General features: G+C 37.3%; 1 protein-coding gene across 2 annotated transcripts in view; it reads left to right on the forward strand.

Moving 5' to 3' along the window:
- The first annotated feature begins 5,210 nt into the window (after positions 1–5,210).
- The window catches only part of LOC121873632 (coiled-coil domain-containing protein 43-like), a 24,517-nt gene continuing 11,783 nt past the window's right edge, over positions 5,211–17,944 (forward strand). Inside the window, exons 1-2 of one of the 2 annotated variants that reach the window (XM_042377284.1) lie at positions 5,211–5,406; positions 10,875–11,009. In XM_042377284.1, the coding sequence (XP_042233218.1) occupies positions 5,239–5,406; positions 10,875–11,009 (303 nt within the window). In that variant the 5' untranslated portion in view covers positions 5,211–5,238. The remainder of the gene's footprint in view (positions 5,407–10,874; positions 11,010–17,944) is intronic. The other variant, XM_042377283.1, reaches the window with a different exon arrangement.

Here is a 17,944-nt window from a genome sequence, read left to right on the forward strand (position 1 = left end):
GAAGACTGGTCGCGGGAATATAACAAGGGTCAAAATTATAATGACGACGTTTTGAATGTAAACAAAACTGTCGGGTTCCTTATTAAAGAAAAAACATCATATATTTCTCGTAAACAAGTGCATATGTGTTGCAGTGCACAGCAGAATATTGTACTGTATTGGGTTAAAGTCTACTGAATTTCACTCCATAAATAGTCGAGGAATTAATAAAATTTTAATATTTTCACACGTAGCAGCGTATCTACTCGACACCCATCCTCTTGCCTGTAAACACATAATCAAGGAATGTAGAGAATATATTCTTCGAAGATAACCTTACTGTATGGCGAGTCCATCGTCCCTAGATTTTTACTTTGTCTGCCCAAGAAATTTTCTGTGGATGGCCCATGAGTTTATGAGATGAGATATTTTTATGAAATGTGTGTACGGTGATGATATATATTTTTAAGTCTGTAGTTTAGATAATTGTTTTAAGAATTCGTTGGGGGTTTCTCCTGTAATTTAAACATCAGGGAACTTGTTTCTTAAGGTGCTTACACGCAAGGGAATTAATTTCTCTCTTTTCCAAATAAACACAGGAAAACTTACAAAATACATCGCTATTGACTCATTCTCCGCAATTACTTATCACTCTGTCGATTTACCATTTGTTAAAATACAAAAATAACGTCGAAAATATCAGCAAAATTACACTTTCTCTAAACAATAATTTACAGAATCTTCGTGAAACCGGACCCATTTGTCAATAACTACTGTACTTTTTTTTCCTAGACGTATACTAATTTCTCCTTGTGTTATGGTAAGTATTATAGATTAGTTGATTTTTCAATATATTTCCCATTATTTTGAATAAGAAAATCAAATCAGCGTGGTCGTTGTTGTTGTAGCTGTTATAATGTTATTACTAAGCTTCAACAATTAAAGTTTTTAAATGTGTATTAAGGTTAACAATTACACTATTACGTCAACAATTAAAATTTATGAGATGAAACTCTTGCGCGGGGTCAAAATAATGTTATGCGGAGGCATGATTTAGTATTAAAAATTTTTGTGAACTAGGTGTTATGATTGTTTTCTATTCCAAGCAGCTGTTATTTTGGCAAGTTTAGGGAGATTTTCTTGTACATATTGATGTATTACCTATGTAAGAATTTTCTAGAATGTATTGCATCATTTTTTTATGATTTATTTCTTATTGTAAGCCTCGATCAGAGTAGAACACCCTAGCACAACCCAGACCTGTCTGGGTTGTGCTAGGGTGTTCGAGGATCGTCTGATGAGAGGTATAAAAGTGGCAGCGGGCTGCCTAGTTGGTGAGTCGACCGTTTCTGCTCAGAGTGTGAAATACAAGCCTAGTAGTGACAACTGAAGATAATTTTTGTGCAAGTATTGTGGAATTGTTGTGAGTGATATAAAGTGAAAAGACTAAGGAATTGTACACTGGTAGTGTGCTGACTATATATTCGAAGTGTGAAGCCCAGCTGTGAAGGTGGACCCTGTGAACAGTGTTGTGAAGAATTGGTGACTATTAAAGAAACTACAGTGCACAAGTGTGTTTCTGTGACCCGGTGGAAATCTACCTGCCTGTTGTTTTGTCTGTACACTGATACCAATCGTTGAGAAATTACCGAAGACTGGCGGGACAGCCAGTGGTAATTCGACGATACTCGTGATATATCTACTGCTTCTGTGCATATGACCCTGGCCACTGGTAACCAGTGGTGGTGTAATGACCACGGTCGTACATGTTAGTTAACGTAAAATCAGACGATTCATATAACGCTCAATAGCCCATAAAAAATGTAGCTATGCCTTTATTGTTGAGTCCCCCATCTGAGGCGCCCGTACTTCCCCCATTTCAGGACGCCTGAGGCTTCCGTTTTCTCTCAATCATGTGCATCAGAGACTCTGATATTTCTTAATGCCTCATGTCATGTTGTGAGATTTGAAATTGAGAGAGAACACAATTGTTTTGCATCAAATTAGATATGTCTGATTACAAATGAAACAATTAAGATCCATTGTAAGTGATGTTGAAAGCTTCAACTGCATTTACTGTTAGTGAAATTGTCAAATAAGTTAAGAGTCGAGTCTGCCAGTAAAAGTGGCGAATCTTTAATATCGCCCTTGGGTGATGCCCGAGTTTCCAATTGCTACTGAAGTTAGATTATTTTGATTTCCAACATCAGACAATCTGATGTTGGTATCGAAATTATTGTCAGTTTTGTATTTTTAAAAGTAATTAATCTCCTGAAAATAATATGTCAGTCTCCTTATCTCCAGGATCTAACGTATACCCACAGGGGCCCTTGTCTGTATTTCTGCTGATGTAGTAAGAAAGGTGTTGACAACTTGTGCGTCCTGTGTCCATTTAACTTTGGGGGTAGTAACTCAAAACTAGTGATTTCCGATAAAAATGAAGGTCAAAATCATTCATAAAACATCACAAGCCACCAGAAAAAAAAAGTCTGCATGTCTAAGTACAGGGATGACCAAAACTTAAAATTTACCCAATATAGCCTATCTCGAATCTAAGCATCCAAATACTATGGGGGTAGGGGGACCGGTGGTAGAAGCGGTACCGTTCTTGCCTCGCAAGCGGGATGTCACGGGTTCGATTCCCGGGCCGGTGGAAGTTGTTTGGACTTACTTCCTAGCCCCCATTAGTCCCTGTTCACCTAGCAGTAAAGTTGGTACCTGGTGCAAGTCGAAAGTTGCGAATTCGTATTCAGGGAAAGTTGTTGGAACTTCCAATAACTTGATGACATAAACCATTGACTCTTCAGGCTTCTACGCCCTTAACTCGTGAGACATAAAGACAAGCATGAACTTAGCATGCTTCCCTGTTGGGCGCTGTAAACGCTTCTGCGCTTCCCTTACACAAGGATGTAGGGGGGTGCCAAAAAAAAACTATGGGGGGTAAAGTAAAATTTTACCCATTAATTAATATAAATGATGATATATCACGGTGGTTCATTAGTGAATCTCCAAAACAATAACAGCACTATTTTGTCATGTTTACCTAGCATCAGGCATTCTCAAAGCAAAGTCCAGACAATGTCATTACTTCTCAATTGACTAGTATTTCCATCCGTGCGTCATCTGCAGGGTAAGTGCAAACTTATCTCGACTATTATAGCAGGACTTTAAACTTTTATTACAAATTATATATACCGTATTAATCTACGAACGTGGCAGAGTGTATTTCTTGTGTTTACCCAGAACCGTCAACTCGTCCATTGCCATCTTACTCACTTTGATGTTAAGAAATGTTGGTATCACCACTTCTTTCCTTCTAATAATTGCTTCTCAGAAAATAACTTCTGTAACTCACGTGCCTACCACGCTACCTAACAGTTAAAAGATATAAGTTATATTCTAATAAAAGCGTGGGTGGTGGCAGTCTACCCTTGTGAGTATAATATGTATTTTAATAGGTGTTGTTAAAGAATGATATGGTTTTTTCCAGGTTAATCCATTGAATAGAATATAACTAAGCCATGATATAAATTAAAAGTAAGAGGAAGATATACCAAAAAAATAATGACACTGAAAGAGAGAAACAATAGGGAAAAAAAGTAAAATATAGAAACTAAAGTAATAAGCTGTAGCGTACTGTATGTGGCCAGTTGTCAAATTTCTGTTTGTCTTTCTTCTCTTTGATAGGCTCACATACATACGTACACGAGGAGATCCCGCACTAAGGATGGAGGTAAGAAGAGAAACTCACAATGGCGTTCTCCGACACGGCCTTTGCCTGTAGGCGGCCCGTTTGGTGGTTCCGGCTGGAGCTCTTGGAGCAACCAGACCGGATATGAAAGGATACTGCAGGTTTGCAAGTGTGAGCGGACCCTCAGTCAGTGAACGCTTACCACCAACCCCCACTCTTGGACGTGGTCAGTTCAGGAGAGGCGCGCCCCCCGAACTGGGGTCCGCACTTGCTGGGAGAGGATACTTCCTGAGCTATCTGGGTGGTGGGTATCGTGTGATGACCCGGAGTAGGTGGTGAATGTGGTTTGTTTGGGCCTTTCGGGTTAGAGTGGCCGCTGGTGTTGTGTGTTCTTGAAGTTTCGAATTCTGTTTCGGAAACTTTGTGTAACTTCGGAGTCGAGGAGATAGTGTTCCAGTGGGTTGGCCGCTGGCTCCTGACAGTAGGTGCATTCCCTGATGACATTTCCGATCGTCTGCCAGGTGCACTTGTACCCTAGTCGTAGTCGATGAAGGCTAACTTGGGTTTGTCTTGGTGTTTTCTTGTCCGTGAAAGGTGGTTCCCCTTTTGTAGCCGCCAGGTACCATTTGGCTGATTGGGAACCAGCGTTGAATGCGTGAAGGAAGCTCTTTTGGATGTGGAGCTTGGTAGTCTTTCTGAGGTGATTCTTGATCTGTTGCACGCTTGCTGGACCTTGAATGTGTACGCTTCTAGAACGTGTGGCTGCCTTGGCTGCTTCGTCTGCCATGTCGTTTCCCTCAATCCCTACATGACTGGGAATCCAGTGTAAAACGACTGGGCGATTTTGTCTTTGGAAGTCCTGTAGCTGTGCAAGGTTCGAGGTTATGATGTGGACGTTGTCTCTTATTACTGTATAACCCATGTTGTACCGCTCCCCCATTCTACTTATGTTTTTCAGTTCCAGTGTAATTTATGTATAAAATAAATAAATAAAATTAATAAATACTGAAGTGATAACCGTGGTAACATTATGAGATGTTCTTATTACCACCATGCTATTGTACTATTCCAGACGATAAAACTCCTCTTCTTACACAGATATATATATATATATATATATATAATAATAAGACAATAAAATGTAATAATACAAGTAGAGAAAATAAACACTTTCTGTTTTTCCCCCTAACAGTGGAAAGCTGGGGTAAACGGTGAAAGGAGGGTCATAAGTTTCGTAACAAGCTATATCGACTTGTCGGTTAGTTTATATTCTCTTGCTTTAAAAAAAATAATTATCGAGTTAATAATTATGTAGTAGCTCACATCTTATTTACTACTACAGTAACGTATAGGATAAGAGGAACAAGCACTGGATAGACCAACCACCCGAACGGCTAGTAAGCTGGAATCACAAAAAAAATTAATAATACCTTTTACATGTATTAATACTCGAATTAATATACTTAAAGAGAAAAACATTCATAGTTAATTTCAAAATAGTTTGTCTTTCAGTGTTGTAGAATAAGTTTAGCTCGCAACCCACAACTTGGCTGAGACCACAACAAAACATGGCCGAGGCTCTAGCATGCGACTTTGACGACTGGTTGAAATTTACTCTAGTGGCACTAAACACAGATGACGAGGTATTTAGTCCCTATATAAAAGGTATATTAGAAGGAGACGAAAATGCAGAGGAGAAACTTGAAGCCTTACAGGGGATCTTGACTGAAATAACGGTAAGTGTTAGATGATTGTCCAGCTCGGCATAAGTACAATTCCATCCTTGTTTGATTTATGGTTATTATTAGTACATATACGGGGTAGTCATCAAGGTGAATGTCATTTTGATTTGCTTATAACGGATTCAATATGCCTGGTGATATTAAAGGTAAGAAAGAATCCTTTTATTAGCTGGCGGCCAACAAATAGAGTGACACCTACTTCTGGTGACCGGACAAAACCCCAACGGACAAAACCAGTCTCATATAAAATATAAAATAAAACGCTTTTATGTTTAGGTTAGGTTAGGTTAGATTAGTGTTGATAAATGGGGTTTTGTCATGGAACCCCTACTTCTAGAACTCTTGACATAATGGTCAATAAATGGGATGACAAGTAAAACACCATTAGAGCTACAGGTGTATGCGGTCATTTTTCTTTAGTCACCCTTCACCTTTTTATTCTGTATTGAGCAAAAATATATTTTTTTGCTAGTTTTCTTGCTGTTTTAGATGATTCTGACATTTATCTTTGGGGCAAATCACTTTTTTGCTTAGGTAGGTTGGTTAGTTGGTTTCTTTGGTATGAGAATAGGTTATTTTTGGTGTGTTTTACTCAAATCTGACCTCCATTTTTTTGCAAATTATTGGTTTCTGTTAAAATTATTTTTTTTTTTGCAAAATATGCTAATTTGCACAAAAAAAATAAGATCAGATTTGAGTAAAACACCAAAAATAACCTGTTCTCATACCAAAGAAACCAACTAACCAACCTACCTAAGGAAAGATAAATGTCAGAATCATCTAAAACAGCAAGAAAACTAGCAAAAAAATATATTTTTCATGTGAAAAAAGGTTATGATTGGTTAACGAAAAATTACCGTATTTGCTAAAAATTTAAAGATTTTATTCCAAGTGATTCCTGGTCCAACCTCAGCAGCAACTTGAAGAAACAATAAAGGTGGAGGAGACAGTATTCACCAAAGGGAACGGTAATTTGGTAAAATTTTGCAAGTGGACAACCTTGGATTTTTTGTTGAGCAACACATTGCTCAACAAACAAAAAGCACCAAAACTAACCTAACCTAACAAATCCAACCTAACCTAATAACTTAACATAACGTAACTTAACCTGTTGTTTTAGGTTCGTTGGTTGTCTTGTAAAAAAACAAAAAAAAAAACATTAATTTTAGGAAACAGCTACCACCAAAAGGAGTTGTTCGATTTTGTTACATTTTTTCCACAGATGTTCTTATCATAGTAATTATTTGAATCTTGACTGTTGCGAGTTTAGCGGACAATTTTGTCTCATTTTGCTCAATTCAGTATTCGATTCTTAATGCAATGGAGTAGTAATTTTTTGTGGAAACGCTAAAAAAAATTAAACTTTGATTTGATAAATCACGAAGCAAAAAAAAAGTTTATTACCTTACTACAACCGTTTTCCGTTTAAAAACAACAAATCATAACCTTACCAATCCTAACCTAACCTTAGTCATATGTTCGTCATGCAGTGAAGTCACAGAGTGGCTGGTGCAGAGAATGATCGATAGTTTAGAGGGGCTGGGACAATAACGCTCCCTGCTGACAAAAACTTCTCAACTCAGAAGTTGAAAAAAAACCCACATGTTTTTACCATTTCCACAAAAAATAGATTATCTTATTGCATTAAGCAACAAATAATGAGCAAAATAAGACCAAAATTGTCCATCAAACTAGCAACAGTCAAGACCCAAATATTAGCCATTATTTTAATAGAGGCAACAACTTTTTATTTAAATTACTGTAATAGTATTTTGTTTACTGTAAATACTCATCCGAAAGATCTACCGAGTCACTGCGTGTCATCTGCTTGTTTACAACCAACCTGCTCAGTCCAAGCCTATTCTCACGTCCACAAAAAATTTAAATTACTCCATGACGCTGCAACAAAGTTGCTTTCCTTGGTACCAGATCACATAGATAGAAATTACCATTGCAATAATTACTGTATATGTACTGTATATTTGCTGGCAGGCCATTACCCTGACTTTGTCTGTCTCCTTGTTTCACCCTAACACAACCCAAGTTGTATTGCTTCCTTCACTTATCAGATTACTGTACAGTATATCAACTCTACTGTAAAAATATATATTCCGGTATACAATACAGGGTACTTATAATATAAATGTAAAATATAAATAAATAAAAAGTGATACAAGGTAATTGTGGTAAACCTTCTCATACGTATTTATTAACACAATTTTATCTGAATTTCTGCTTTATCCATTCTAGCAAACCACTCCAGACTAATTTCTGTTAATCTGGATTAACATGAAATAGTCCTGATCTACCCATGTGGTGGCAAAAAAAAAAAAAAATTTGATCACATGAATTTTTAACCTTTAGTATAATATATATAATTCTTGTACTTATGGACATACAGTATTTACCAAAGTTGGTGATGCTGTTGATGGTTGATTTTTCCAAGCCATATTTCTTCAAAACTTTTGCAGAAACATTAATCATGATCTTCCAAAACTGTTAGCTTGTCCTTCAAGCTATACACTTTTCTGGCACTCTTCTGACTTCCTTTTGAAGTGTCTTGCATTTGAAAGCCAGGGTAATTAGTCCACAAAGTCACAAATAGTCCACTGGAGTTAAGAGATGCTCACACAAGGGCTATAACAGCATGACTGGCTTCTAAACAAAGTGGTTGGGGCTGGCATTCGTGAGCACCAGATGGCAATCGGGATTTTTCTGTTGATTCAAACTTTTTCCGGATTAAATAATGGTACTACCTGTACTTCCGGTTACCTGAGCTTTGTTGATGAGAGGTAACTTCGTAGTCACATTTGAAAAGTTTATGGGTTAAGTTTGCAAAACCCAAATGGTCTTTTCTCCATTTATTTAGAAGAATAAACTATGCACAGTCAACTAGGATATCACCGTAATTAACACTATGAGCTGTGAGTGTTAGTGATGGACGGAACTTATCAATAATAAGCTTTGTCACACGTCCATCTATCGTGAGGGGTGAGGGATAACTGACGGAGAGCCGGCTTCTAATAGCTGACCTAGCATCTTTAGAGACACGACTTGAGAGTGGAAAATACCTATCACATGGTCTGAGCATGATAGCTCACCGCTCATGAAAAACTACTGTGGGTGATGTAATTATATAAACCTAATGTATATAGCCCATATTTATATAAGCACAGTACTGTACTATTGTCTATTAGACGGGCTAATACAATAAACCCCTTCGGAAATTTGCTTAATTTGGACTTATTCCCCCCCCCCAATTAGTCCACATTAAGAGGGTTTTAATAATTACTTTCAAGAACAGACTCTAAGCTGTACATTCTTAGGCTCATAATAGTCCAAAGCTTAGCAAAGTTCATGAATAGGACAATAAACATGATTGTCGCAACCATGGAACAAGCTATTAGTACCAGGGTTGTTATGATTTTAATCACATGACTTAAATGGATTTAAATCAGAGTAAAAAAAATCATGATTTAAATCAAAATTATGTTTTTACTAATAAATGTTTTCTCTTTTTATTCTACATGATTGAAAAGTATATGCAATGCAGCAGGCTAATAACATTATTTGGATTTACATAATTATGTACTGTACTATAGTCTGTTCTCTCCAGTTTTGCGAAACTTTGATCATATCATAAGGTCTCATTATTAATGTACAGTATATATTTACATGAAATATATTGTTACCTAAGATAATAAATACTATTGAAATTCAGAAATCATCACATCCCAGGATCTTTGTATAGAAGAGCAGGAGGAACAATGCTAGTAATGCCATCAGACACACGATGGAACACAGTGACAGATTCTATTGAATCTTATTTAAAGAACTGGGAGACCCTTGTCAAAGTGTGCAAAGAAAATAGTGAAGACATTGATAAGAAAATTGAAAGGAAAGTTAATGATAAGGCATTAAAAAGAACTGCAGAAGACTATTTAGAGAGACTTAAGCCTATTGCTGTGGCATTGGACTGTGTCCAGAGAGAACATACCCGATTAAGTGATGCTGTAGAAATCTGGGTAAAACTGAAAACTGATATTAAGGAGTATTTAACAGAGAAGAAGGATATGGATAATTTTGAAAAAAGAATCAAAGTAGCATTGACACCTGCCCATTTTCTAGCTAATGTGATAGATCCAAGGTATCAGGGCAGACATCTAACTCCTGAGCAGCGAGACATTGCAGAACAGTATGTGTGCGAGTCTCTTCCACATTTCCTTTCAATATTAATGTCCTTCCATAGAAAAAGCGCACCATTTAAAGAGGTCTATTTTGGTAAAGATGTTGTAAAATCTCTCACCCCTTGCGTGGTGGCAGTATTTTGCCAATGATATGACAGAAAATGTAATGGATGTTCCTAGGCAATTATTTACAGCTGTTGCATCATCAGCAGGGGTTGAGAGAATTTTTTCCACATATGGATTTGTACACTCAAAGGTAAGAAATCGCCTAGGACAGGAAAAGGCATCTAAGCTTGTCACAGTACATAAGCATTTCAATGTTCAACTAAGCTAATTTAAATGTTTTGAACTATTTTTGTTGTTTACAGAATGAGAATATTGTGTTGACTTGAAGTTATTACCGTTAATTCTTAATACACTATAATCCTACAAATGTAAGAAAATAAACTTGTTACCAGTATTATTTTTTTTACAAAATGAGAATATTATTCTGTTGACTTGAAGAAGTTAAGTTATTAATTTTTTAAACACTGTAATCCTATAAGAGCATTTATGTTAAATTTCATTATTACGTTTGGATTTGTGCACTCAAATGTAACATATGTTACCAGTTTTCTTTTATTTTACAAAAAGAATATTATTGTGTTAAATTCCATTGGTACATCTACTGCATAAATATCTTGATGCCAATTTTCTGTTTATTATCCTGAATAAGCTTTGGTTGAAAAATACTGTTTTATGGTTTAAAAATTCTATTTTAATGCAATTAGTAAAAAAATAAAAAAATCGATTTAAATAAAAAAATCTGATTTAAATCAAATAAATCGACTTTTTTTATTTTTTAAAAAAAATCATGATTTTTTCCAACCGTGGGCCTATTACTCACCAGACCTCACAGGGTTTATCATCATCATCATTGTTTACAATACAGTACTGTATCTGGAAAACCCTTGTAGCAATAAGTCTTGCAACATCACATAGGTCACTAATCCTTATACACTAACAAGTGGTCCCTGGTTAAAACATGTGCGGTGAGGTGGGGGTCACGCATCACCTGACAAACTCCTGTCTAGGTACTGTACAGTATTTTCCTTTTAAAATATTAGCTTGTCTGCTGGGCAAATCACTTTCCTGGCCCCTAATCCAGACATGGCTAATCTGCACAGCATGGTTATAATGTATGTCCCTTACCTGTATATTGGGACTCAGGCGATATGCCCCCTAGATGTTAATGAATCATTATTTGAAAACATAAATTTATTGGTACTGTTTCAGGAGAATGGAATTGATGACCTTTGTCAGGACATTCTGAAGAAATGGAATTTACGAGATGACAGTTGTGTTGAAGATGTCTCAGTTCAGGTAAGACCTCTAAGAGAAGAGGGGCATGTTGAAGATGTCTCAGTTCAGGTAAGACCTCTAAGAGAAGAGGGGCATGTTGAACATTGTCTCAGTTCAGGTAAGACCTCTAAGAGAAGAGGGGCATGTTGAACATTGTCTCAGTTCAGGTACCGGTAACTGAGGTACTCCTCATTTAAAGATGTGTTCCTGTAAACCCTAATGAAATTATATGTAAATAAGTGATAATGATGAGTAATATCCATGGAGATGGTTTGTTGCCATTGTTATATGAAATGAAACTACTGTATAAAAGTTATGGAATTATCATTACAATACTCTAATGTGATGTGTACAGTACAGCATGCCCTTAAAATTATCGGGGGTTAGGTTCTCAAAATGGCCGTGAATCGTCAAATCCGCAAATAACATTTGCTGACCGGGAAGGGGGGGTGGTACATTTTTACTCGTGTGCAAAAAAAAAAATTATATTTCCTTTTCGTGTTTGCCCCAAGGACAATTATTTCTTTTACCTGTATTGTATATGTGTGTGTTGACACATACAAAATAATAATGGGAAAATCCTCTCACAAATAATCAGAAACAAGACAACAAAATGTATTAAAAATGTGAGAGTCTGCCCTCAAGTTAATTTTAATAACAAAGCACAGAGTTGACTTGAGGGTAGACTCACATTTTTAATACATTTTGTTGTCTTGTTTCTGATTGTTTGTGAGAGGATTTTCATGTAGGGGGAGGGAGAGTGCGGCTGACCACAGTTACAGCTCACTGCCTCAAGACATACATTCACTTTTCACACATACACACTCCTGCTCATCATTTTTCTTGTTTTATAGTTTTATATTATATTTTCTTTATATCTAAGCCACATTAGAGTACAGGTATCCCTCTCTATATGAACGTTCGAAATACGTACAAAAATTCGCTTACATGAATTTCCTTAATTACCACCTCTTTTTCGTGTTATGAAATCTTCCCCAACATAAAAGAATTTAGGTCCCGGCAATAATTCAAATCGTGCACCCCCAGGAATCAGCTGGGGCGGCCACATCCCCTAGCACTCTCCCTACCAGGCTGAGGTAAGAGTTATGGTTATTTTTCAACTAGTAATTTTGGGGTAGATAAACATAACTTTCTTCATATTTTTTATTCAGTGACATGCACACACATGTGCAAAAATATATATATACAGATATATATGTAGAATGTATATATAAGTTATCATAAGGTGAAAAAATAAATGGAATCAACATTTCTTTATGAGCCAGCAAAAGTTAGCAGGATGAGCTGAGTATTATTATTATTATTATTATTTTTAATTTAATTTTATTTATTTATTATTTTTTTTTTTATGGGGAATAGCCCACCCGAGCACGGGTCATTGACCTACAATAGTGCCCGGGAGAGGCAGGGATGGGGGGGGGGAGGTTAAAACACACACCCAAAAAATCAGGGAGATAAAGAATATGTTAACCAACACCACAAAGATGCAAGAAGACCAGCTATTTGAAGCGAGACAGATTGTACGATGTTGGAAACACAGAAGGAGGCAGGCAAACCATTCCACAATTTGGCTGCGTGAGGAAAGAAGGAACTACTTTAATGAGTTACTCGCGTGTGCCCAACATCCACACAAAAACAGTGGGCACCGTGGGCAAGATGAGTGTTACGGCCTTACTGCCTTGCCGGCGATACACAGAATGTGAAATCCACTAAACATTGCCCCTTAAAGTACAGTCCCAGATCAAAGTTCTTGATACAGTCAAGGTGGAGGGTGTAAAGTCCACCCCCATCCTTACCGGTCAGCAGGTAGCTGTCCTTCCATCATCCCCACTACACAAACAAACACCCAAGCAGTTACATTCAGGGCTGATACTTCCATTTCGCAGTAAGGACTGGGAAAGGATGTCATTGTTTTCTTTAATAAATTTACGAGACAATTTGCCCAATCAAGTTTTACATTTTACATAATAGGTAAGATCATTATTAGATAATCATGATCTATATGTTACAAGATAGAAGATACAGTGGAGAGAGCATGTTTGTTGGATGGGGGTTTGCAACGATAATATCCTCCAAGCTGTGTTGTCCCTAACAATGGTAGCCAGAATACTAAGCATGAATGTGATATGGTTCATAAGAGAATGCTTTATTACCCTCTGTGACAATGGTAACTTGGTTTGATCCCTATAATGGATGACATGATGGGAGTATTGCTGACATGAGCGACATTATTAGTATGAAAGTGTCACAACTAGAAGTAGGTCACAGCACCATTGATTAAGGTAGGATGGAAAAATTAGGTAAAAGCAGCATGACCATATTTTATTATTAGTTATATAGGTAACCATAAATGTTGCCGTGCTAATGTTATATTTACTCAATATCTTTGTAAATATTAACAAAAAGGTAAAGCAATGATTCAAACAATCTATTCTTTAGATTATAAAAATTTTGCAAAACACATGTCACGAAAATTAATTCTTCGGTAGTCAATCCAGACTTTTTGATGAGAGGCCTGTAGCTTATCCGGCATGGATGCCACAAGGTCTCCACCGGCTCGGGTCTACCCTTGTAGTATTCCTATTGTCTGTTAATGTGTAACATGATGCCAAATAATATAAAACTTCATTGGATAAATTGTTTTATAAATTTATTAAACTAAACACAATATCCTTTCCCAGTCCATACTGAGAAATGGAAGTATCAGAGCTTGATTGTTGAATTGCTTGGGTGCTTGTTTGTGTGTTGGGGCTATGACCAGACAGTGACCAGTGGGGTCACTGCTTGAAATTTGTTGCAATATCTTGAAAATTTTACCCTAACCGTGAAAGCTTGAAAAAAAAATTAAAACCACCCATACATTGAAAGATCATATACTGTACAGTAATTGTTTTCTATTTTTTATTATTTTATTATTTAAGAATCATACTTAGCTTAGATATGACAATGATTTTTTTTTTAGTTTGCTAAGTAGTTCGGCAATTTTGCACCACTAAACAACGTGAATCTTCCTTCTTTTATTTAGAAAGAAATGTTAAATGTATTTTTTTAGTTGTTGCAGTGTAGAAACAACAATTAAGATTAATTACTTAGTACACTACACTAACTATTACTACAGTACAACAGGTCTACTTGTTTAGATACTATTACTATAGGTAGTAGGCAGCTATCAAACAGGGAGGTACTACTGCCTGGGAAGATATTGGAACCATAATGTGTTGTCTAATGGTAGACCCTGCTACCATATGGCATCACGAAAATTGTGACCAAGTCCCAGGTTGCTGATCTGACTTTCTGCCTCATTTACACACAATTGCAGTGCCCTGCCGCTTCTCACCGCGTAGGCCTACTGTTTCCAATCTTTAATTTTTACTTTGATTTCTTATGGTTCTCACATCTCCATTTTCCTATCTATTGTAACCTCATGCTTTATAAATACTTATCTTAATCCTAAATTACACACTAAGGTAAGGGTCTGGTTTGCTAGTTTCTGGGTAAATTCATTGGGTTATAATATCAACACTGCACACCCGAGGCGGCCTAGGTGCCAACCCAAACAAAGCCTAGCATCGTATTTTCATGGCGTGGGTATACATGATGTTCTCTTTGAAGCATAGTTTCTGGATCACTTCCAACACTTCACATAGTTCTGATACCTTTATCCTTTTTCCAGATCATTGTTCTCATGTATTTTCATCTGATATCTGCGGAAGTTATGTTCACTAAACATTCACAGACGTAAATAGTGTGACCTTCAAACTACGATCTACACTTAGCCCGGATAGTACACTAGCCTGGATAAATTGGACTCTAACAACCATCCTATAGATACCTTGAGTTCTCCTTAATGCTATGAATACATACAATTAATATTATATAACCGTACCTGGGTACAATTCAACAAATGATTCAGTAACATTGAGTAGGTGAGTTATCCTTTATCAATGTTTCCCGTTCTCTGAGATTCTACAAGTGCGGTGGATTTGAATGTTATATAGCGTAATATGAATTAAAGGTGGTTTTTAGGAATGACAATGATGTGCGCAGTACACCACAGGTCGGGAAGGTTGTGGCTCCAGGGTCGACCTTTTTTTTTCCAGGGATTAGCCCACCCGGGCACAGGTCAACGACCCACAACACATCCTAGGGGGCGAAAAAATAAGAATAGAAGGAAATTAAAAATAGAAAAGGAAAATGCTATATTAATCTACACCGCGAAGATGCCGCAAAACCAGCTTTTTAAAGTGAGACAGATTGTATGAGTGTGGAAACACAAGAAGGCAGAGCATTCCACAGTTTGGCTGTGTGAGGAAAGAAGGATGCACTATAGTGGGTTATTCTAGTGTGACCGACATCCACAGAGAAACGGTGGGAACTGCGGGCAAGACGAGTGTTACGAGCCCACGGCCTTGCCGGTGGTACACAGGATGCCAGATCCACCGAACATTGCCCGTTAAAGTACCTGTAAAAGAGAGTGAGTGAAGCAACGTTGCAGAGAAGAGAAAGGAAAGAAAGATTGTCAACTAAAGGAGGAGAGTTAATAAGACGAAATGCCTTTGATTCCACCCTATCTAACAGTTGGACAGAAGAAGAGTCACCCCAGATATGAGAGCAGTACTCCAAGTTAGGACGAATGAATCCCTTATATACTTGAAGCAACTGCTCAAGAGTTAAGTAGCTACGGCATCTGTACATTCCCAACTTTTGGGAGGCAGCCTCTAGCTTTGTTGTATATGTGTAGCTTCCATAACATTTTAGAGGAAATGGTGAGGCCCAGCATATCTCTTTTAGAATTTGGCAAAATTGTTGCATCCTTAAATATGATGGGTGGGAGATCTTCTATTATGGAAAGTATAATTGGTAAATATGTACTGTGTTTTCTTACTGCAGTATTGAATATGGCCAAATTTCTACCTCCCCATTTGGAGATGATGCACAGATCTGCATTGGTGGAAGAAGCTATATCAGCTCTCGAAACGGATCTAGTTTGAGAGTTAAGGGGAAAAGGGAAAAATGAGAAGAAGAGTAAAGAGTAGAATCATTAGTATAGGAATGGATAGAATTAGTAGTGCTGTAGTGTGAAGTAAATCATTGATAAAATGGAGGAAGAGAGTAGGTGAAAGAACAGAACCCTGTGGAACACCACTACAGTGGTCCCTCGGTTAACGAGCACAATTCGTTCCAGAAGGTTGCTTGTTAACCGAAACCATTGTTTCAATGGGTTTTGGGTAATTGGTTCCTGCTCACCGAAAATTACATACAAACTAAAAATAAATGCAGTAAAGTACACTTACTTTGAGGTGTGCATGTAGAAGGCTCCTGGTTGATGATGATGATGATGGGAATTAGAATGGGGGTGGAAGAGAAGGGAGAAGAGAAGACATTGGGGTGGAAGAGAAGTCACCCCATGCTGCCATTTCACCCATAAAATTTTAGTTCACTTGGTGTAATTCAAGATTATTTTCTTTTAATCTGTACTGCGCTATATTTTATCAATATGTAAAATATATTTCAAAATGACTAATAATTTGACTGGAAACACAGAAAAAAGCATTTATGTTGAAGTCTCAAACAAGATGTTCCTTCCTCTGAACTCGTAAACAAACTGACGCCAAGCTTGGTGTGTTGAGTGGCTGTTTGGTGCACAAAAAACTAGTTTCCTGCACTTCAATTATGTTCAATAATTGTTAAAATGACTAAAAAATTTAATATAACACTATTAAAATTATTGAATAGTACAACCTTCTTGATATTTACTAAAATGGTAAGGAAATTAAGCCCTAAAACCGATTACTGTATTGGTAGACTAATACTACAGCTGGTGGACAGTCAAATGCAGGCGAAAACATGTTGGGAAAAATTTGTAAGGAATTCGTTAACCGAGGGTTTTCTCGTTAACCGAAGTGAAGAATCTTATGGAAGGTAATTCATTAATCGAGGCGCTCGTTAACCGAGGGATCACTGTATTGGTAAAGAAAGAGCAAGAGATTGAAACCCCGACTATGCCATGGATCGGTTCTCATGGAAGCTATAGACGAGAGAACAGAGTGGAGGTGAGAAACCATAAGAAGGAAGTTTAGAAAGCAATGACTTGTCATACCCTGTCAAATGCTTTGGAGATGTTGAGGGCCATGACGAGTTTCCCCATAATCAATAAGAGTGGATGACTAAAGATAAGATCATCAGTAGATCTCACCTGGCAGAAACCATACTGGTGATCCGACAAAATGGGAGTTTAGGATAGTTCCAAAATCTTAGAGAGGGATGAAGTTAGGTCAGTGGGGCAATAGTTAAGAGGGATTAGAATGGTCATCCTTTCAAAGAAGGAGGAAAAGTTTGGGTTTTGAGGCAAAGGCAAAAGAGGCGAGCAAGCACAAGGGCCAGAACTTCAGCACACACACTCAAAACACAAGGGGGTATTCTGTCTGGTCCATGCGCCTTACTCACATCCAGATTAGATAACACACCAACAACCCTACGATTGGAGATTATAAGAAAATGCATAGGTTTAGAAGGACAAGCAGGGTTAGGAGGAGTAGAGTTGAAATCGTCTCAGGTGGAGTTAGAGGAAAATAATGTGCCAGAGAGAGTGGCTATAGAGTTATCAGGTCAGAAAAGGAATGCATAAGTTATTACAGATGTATCACCAGTGTACCCATCGATAGTGCCATAGTTGGTATATTGAGGGGTGTGTGAGGGTGTGGTTGTGCCCAGTTTGATTTAATATAAATAAGATTGTAATCAGAAGACCTTAAGGGGTTGGAATTGAAGTATGAATAGTGTGAAAGGTTAGAGGTAAAACAAAGATCAAAAGAATGTTAGCAAGTTGGACGTGTTAATCCGGAACACATTCAGGGTGTTTAATTATTTGTTCCAGATCATTAAGTAAGGATAAAGGGAGTGCCTCAGCTCCACTTGGGTCATCCCTTGCAGAGCCAAGCCACTCTCTGTGATGTATGTTGAAATTCCCTAGGTAGAGGATC

The sequence above is a fragment of the Homarus americanus genome, unplaced genomic scaffold, assembly GCF_018991925.1.
Source record: "Homarus americanus isolate GMGI-L3 unplaced genomic scaffold, GMGI_Hamer_2.0 scaffold51333, whole genome shotgun sequence".
Taxonomy (NCBI): domain Eukaryota; kingdom Metazoa; phylum Arthropoda; class Malacostraca; order Decapoda; family Nephropidae; genus Homarus; species Homarus americanus.